A 6381-nucleotide genomic window follows, 5' to 3' on the forward strand; every position below is an offset into this window, starting at 1 on the left:
GCACCTGTGAAGAAAACACTAACAGGCCAGACAACGCTGACAAACGCATTCGGACCTCAACTTCCACAGTCAAGCACCAGAGCCACAACAATAACAAGAGACATAGGTGTTTTCATCACAGCAGATATGAGGCCATTTTCTGTGGTAGAAAATCAAGGATTTCGGCGACTCATCCACACACTGGAACCGAAGTACACCATCCCATCACGCACGCATTTTACCCGCACAGTGATCCCGAACCTCTATGGAGAGTCCAAGAGCAAGGTTGTACAGATCCTGAAAGACGCAGAAAGCATCGCCATAACAACAGACGGTTGGACATCGAGAGGTACGCAAAGCTACATCACAATTACAGCCCACACAATCAACAATGACTGGAAAATGGAAATTGTTGTACTACAGACTCGCCCACTTTTCAAGTCCCACACAGGGGCAAACATAGCTGAGGTTTTACAGACAGCTGTTACTGACTGGGAGCTGAACAAACCCAACCACGACATCGCTATTGTTACTGACAATGCACGTAATATGGACGTGGCCGTGCGCGAGGCGGGATTGAAGCCGCACATTAAGTGTTTTGCGCACACTATAAATCTTGCAACCCAAGCTGGCCTCGGTGTTCCCCGCGTCGCTCGTTTGCTCGGGCGGGTGAGACGTGTGGCTGCTTTTTTTCATCGGAGTTCAACGGCTACCGCGGTGTTAATGTCCAAGCAGAAACAGCTACAATTGCCATCACACAAGTTAATCATGGACGTTACGACGCGATGGAACAGCACGTTGGATATGCTGGCTCGTTACCTCGAGCAGCAAGCTGCCATAGCAGCAGCTCTCACCAGCCCAGAGATAAGACAAAACGCCCGAAGCATTGATACACTTGACAGCTGCGATGTCAGAGATGCTGAAGACCTTGTGAAGCTGCTGCATCCTTTGAAGACAGCCACCACAGTGTTGTGTGAGGAGAAGAGTCCCACAGTGTCTCTCATTGTGCCACTGAAGAGCATGATTGAACAGAACATGACACCAAATGATGGAGATTCCACCACCGTGGCCAACACAAAGACTGCAATCCTCACGAATATTGCAAACAGATACAGTGGGGATGCCTTCAACTATCTGCTGGAGTGCACGGTACTGGACCCAAGGTTCCGGACTCTACCTCAGCTAGACCATGACCAGCGTGAGGCCGTCTTCCTGAGGGTACAGAACAAGGCAGAACAGTTGCTGCAAAAACAGGTATATATATCACTTTAAATTGTATTGTGTATGTTTGTCAACTAAACATTTTTAAGAGATTGATGAAGTGTGTGTGTTAGAAACATGAGAGCATCACTGTGTGTGTGTGTGTGTGTGTGTGTGTGTGTGTGGAGGGCTCTTAGCTGCTTATCAAATTTAACACCAGTGTTTCTTCTGTTTAAAGACCACAGCTGAGGAGAGGGAAGAAGGGGCAGCAGGTGGAGCTCACTGTCCCACACACGGTAGAGAGGAGGCTGTGAGAGATGATGAGCCCGAAGTGACAGAACCTGCTCCCATAAAGACAGCACTTGAGGACCTGTTAGGGAACTCTTTTTCTACTGAGCCAGAGGAGTCCAACAGTTCAAAACAGGCTGAGAGGGAAGTTGAAAACTACAGAAAAGAGGCCTCTATCCCTCTCAGTGGCTGCCCTCTGAAGTGGTGGCAAGAACACTGCTCCCAATATCCTTTGCTGTCTCACCTTGCCAAAGCGTGCCTTTCTGTCCCTGCTACCTCCGTTCCAAGTGAGCGCATCTTTTCAACAGCAGGAGACATAGTCAATGCGCAAAGATCCCAACTGCTGCCAGAGAATGTGGACATGCTAATATTCTTAAAAAAGAACATGGCTGTGTAGTTGCAGCAAGTTGTCAGTGACATACTTGGTCAGGCTCTGTTTGCACTATTTGCCCTCTGTATTGACAGAGTAGAACTTTGATTTGGTTTTGCACATAATATTGTTTGCACTTGAAAAAAAGAAAGAAATATTTAATTTTATTTATTTTATTTTAACTTTTATAAATTTTAGTTTTAGTTTCAATTTGTGGAAGAAGAAGTTTATTAAAAGCTCATGCTTACATCATGCATGTAAAGNTTATTTTATTTTAACTTTTATAAATTTTAGTTTTAGTTTCAATTTGTGGAAGAAGAAGTTTATTAAAAGCTCATGCTTACATCATGCATGTAAAGAGTTATAATAAAACATTTCAAAATGCATGTGCAACTCGATTAAATAAAAGTCTGTTAGTCCAGTCATATATTTTGTCATTGTAGTTTTCTTAAAATCTCGTCTCGTCTCGTTCTCGTGAACCCAATATCGTGTCTCGTCTCGTCTCATGAGCTGAGTGTATCGTCACACCCCTAACCGTCAGACTCAGTCCAAGCAGGGTTCAAACATCTCCAAATTAAACCTGCATTTGAGAGAGAGACTGAATACATAAGGGATACAAAAAAGAAGTACCCACAGTAATGTTTTTCTGTCCTTTATGCTTCTTTCTACTGTTTACTAACCTGTTTTCCGGCCCATTCGTGATTTGGAGAGTGACACACGAAAGAAAAAAAAAACAGAAAGGTATACTCATCTACTACACACAAACGGCTATAGTCTACTGGCAATGGAAAAGCGGTATATGGCGCATTTTTTCTTGCATTTAAAAAACCCGCAGACTTGGGCTAATTTTGGTGAATATGGGGTTTAACATCTGCCTTTTGTTTTAAGTGAAAAAGGTTACAATTTGCATTCATTTTCGGAACAAATTACTCTGCAATACTTACAGGTACTTATCAACTTGAACTAATTTTGGCAACAAAAAAGGTATGTATTATCTTCCTCTACTATGCTAAAACAAGACTGTGCAGGTAGATTGTATTTGTCTTGTGGCTGGTCAAAGTTCATAAACTGCTGTAATTGCATAGATGACCCATCTTGGATTATTCCTCTTCTTTCATCTGGGGAAAAGGAAGATTTTCTTTTAGTGATAGACAAAATGGGATTGTTCCAAAGTGGGGTTATGGCTGATGGGAAAGGGATTATGGTGAAGATGTCATTTTGTTACTGTGCTTGAGAGAAAAAGAAAATACATTGGTTTGATTTCTAAGGGAGGCATAATCTTGGGATTGACCTTATTATTCAGCTTTATGCTTTGATCTACCAGAAATAAAAAGAGATTTTTTTAGAGGAAAAGACAACGTAATTAGATAATCGTGGCTGTGAGGAAGGAGCTGATCGAGCTTGAGATCTCTGCAGTCTTTCTTTAGGGAGTCCTTTTCACCCCCGACTTCTAAAAATGTCACTAATGACATTTGTAGAGTTTCACTAGCTGCCAGCCGATGACCTCTCACACTGTAAAGGCTCTGTCAAATGTGTGAGTCAGTAATAGAGCAACGAGGACAAAGCTTTTACCCTGATATCTCTGGATATTTTAACAGGATCACAGTTCATATTGATTTCAGTAAGAGGGCTCCAACAACACTGGCTCACTGTCAAATGTCCTTTGCCTCTGAAACCTTTAACAACCAGAATCTGATAATTGCATTGATTAGTTTTCCAGTAATTCCAACATTTTGTTAGGACCATTTTCTGCCATCAGTTATGATAATTGGCCTTGCATGTATACATCAATCAATAGGAGGGCAAATAAGCAAACTGGTTGATTCAAATAATGATAGCATTAGAGCATTTGCGAGGGACTTTCTGCAAAGCGGAAATAAGAGTTCACGGTGGATACTTGTTCACAAAGACCACAACTCTTCCTGTCAAATGTTCTCGGCTTTAAAATGCAATATTGTTAATCTGCCACATTGATTCAACAGCAGCTGTCTGAAAATCCATATTTCATAGAGCAGAGGGCTCAGGGAGCAGGAGTCAGAGATTTAGCTCTATTTTGCTGTGGTGGCATTAAAAAATGCTGAACTGTTCAGTTAAAGGGGAATGAGACTAAATGGAAGTTTTGAAATATGGTATTCCTTTACCCTTTACATGGACATTACTGCTTAAATTACTCAACAGACTGTGTTTCCAGTAGCTCGAGGGAAGAGTTTGTCCCATCAACCTCCAACTGAGGAACAATGGAACTGGAGACATACTAGTAGTCATGACTGGCTGCAGCAACACTACCAGCCTGTTCAACTAAATGCTTCGTAAGCAAAAGTCAGTCTCAGTTTTGAATGTCATTAATAATCTTAATAATCTATAACAGTACAAAACTAAATCATAGGAGTTGCTAGGTTGTATTTCACAAGAGTTGGCATTATAAAGTGTGATTCCCTCCATCAGTCACATTTTTTGTTTACACCTACAAGAACCTGAGAGGAAAGCGAGCAAGACAGATGATACACTTGACTGTGGTGGTAAAGTCTGTGTATCTATACAGCCTAGTCTCACTCCCAGACTGTCAAATACTGACACTTTGTCATACCCCTTGGCACCTGATACTGACATACAAGGTTCCCTTTAGCATAAGTATGCATGGGTGGATTTAAAGACAATGGGCCCATGGGCTAGGATATTTAGTATAGTTTAGTCATTTTCCAACTTCATTCACTCATCTTCTAACCGCTTCATCCTCTTGAGGGTCACAGGGGGGCTGGAGCCTATCCCAGCTGACATTGGGCGAGAGGCAGGGTACACCCTGGACAGGTCGCCAGACTATCGCAGGGCTGACACATAGAGACAAACAACCATTCACACTCACATTCACACCTACAGACAATTTAGAGTTATCAATTAACCTAGTCCCCAATCTGCATGTCTTTGGACTGTGGGAGGAAGCTGGAGTGCCCGGCAAACTCCACACAGAAGGGCTCCCACACCCGGGATCGAACCAGGAACCCTCTTGCGATCGAACCAGGAACCCTCTTGCTGTGAGGCGACAGTGCTAACCACCACACCACCGTGCCGCCCCATTTTCCAACTTATAAAACACAAATGTACTGGTAGATAGACAACACATTAACATTAAGTTAATGCTCTTAGCATTATAAAACAAAACAAAACAGGACCAAAAAGTTGTAGGCTGAAGCCTTAGGGGCCGATCACACCCACAGGTGGTGCTAGAAACGCGGACGCTTCAAAGACGCTTGAAATGCCTGAAACGCCCTTTCAATAAGCGCTCGTTACGAGAAGCCAGAAAGATGCTCATCATAAAAAATGCTTGAAAACCAGTCAGACGCACCGTATTATAGGGAATTAATTGTTTTACTGGCGTCTCGTTTATAGCGCTCCTTGTAGGGTGTAGCTTATTACACCTAGCCCACCACCCCTCCTACATACCAACAAGAGGCACAGACTTTTTGGTGGTTTAGTGTCTCTCTGAGGTAATTCTATGTATCTTTAGGTCAATTTGTGTTGTCTTGTAGTCACTTTGGGTCTCCTTGTGGTTGTTTGTGTCTCTCTATAGTCATTTTATGTCTTTTTGTGCTCATTCTGAGTCTCTTCCTGGTTGGTACATGTTGATATGAGTGCCATTTTGCAAGTAAAGGCTAAGGGGCTCTCTAACATTTTGGGCCCTTGGGCCTGTGCCCAGTAGGCCTGTTCAATAATGCATCAATGTCTGTGTGACACACATTAGGCTTTCAGCTAATCCAATGTATACCCATCTGTGGCAAAATCAAACGTTCAGAACAACTGCTATAAAAAGCGTTAAAATCCATGTAGGGTTGAGGTCAGGGTGGACAGATGGGTCTCAGAAACAAAGGACTCTCAGGAGACTGATGTTGCTGTCCTGTGTAAAAACCAAAATTCAGTGTTGACTAATTTTAGTTTACGTTACATACATCACATATTTAGGTATAATAAGTAAACATACTTATAGTAACCCATCTTAAACCATTACCTTTTCTTTATCTATACTAATAGTTTTGTTGCCATAAATTAATACTCCACCCACAAAATTACCATTTATACATCAGTTATTCATACAAATAATCCAAACACGGCAAACACAGCTGATCAATTAAAGTACATGGGGATCAGGTTAAACAACAAGATTTTTCCAGTTGTATGCCCAATGCTTCCAAAACAAGTTGCATAACCTTGCTTTTAGCCTTTAGCACTTTCTGACCGGGACTAAAAGTGGGAGTTTTTTCTTTTAGTTTGACATAGTTTTGATAGTTTGATATAGTTTTGCTGTTGTTAAATGTGGCTTAACAACAGCAAAATAATATATATTCATGGTCATTTTATGGGTGAAGTAGTCCTTTTAACTTACTGCAAACATTTCACAACGTTAACCAATTATTACATGTTGCAAACCAAGAGTAAGATGTGCAGCTCACACAGACACTAAAGGGTGCCTTGTGTGTCAGTATCAGACACTGAGGGGGCATGACAAAGCAAGGTTAGACAAGAAAAAGATAAGACAGTGCAAGTGTTAT

The 6381-nt window shown here is 41.9% G+C and overlaps 1 protein-coding gene across 1 annotated transcript; it reads left to right on the plus strand.

Moving 5' to 3' along the window:
- Positions 1–747: 747 nt before the first annotated feature.
- LOC126388999 (zinc finger BED domain-containing protein 4-like) lies at positions 748–1902 on the plus strand. Its single transcript, XM_050042416.1, has 2 exons — positions 748–1233; positions 1418–1902. The coding sequence occupies exons 1-2, from the start codon at positions 748–750 to the stop codon at positions 1862–1864; spliced, it is 933 nt and encodes a 310-aa protein (XP_049898373.1). The 3' UTR covers positions 1865–1902.
- Positions 1903–6381: the final 4479 nt, after the last annotated feature.

This window comes from Epinephelus moara, chromosome 4 (assembly GCF_006386435.1).
Source record: "Epinephelus moara isolate mb chromosome 4, YSFRI_EMoa_1.0, whole genome shotgun sequence".
In the NCBI taxonomy this organism is placed as follows: domain Eukaryota; kingdom Metazoa; phylum Chordata; class Actinopteri; order Perciformes; family Serranidae; genus Epinephelus; species Epinephelus moara.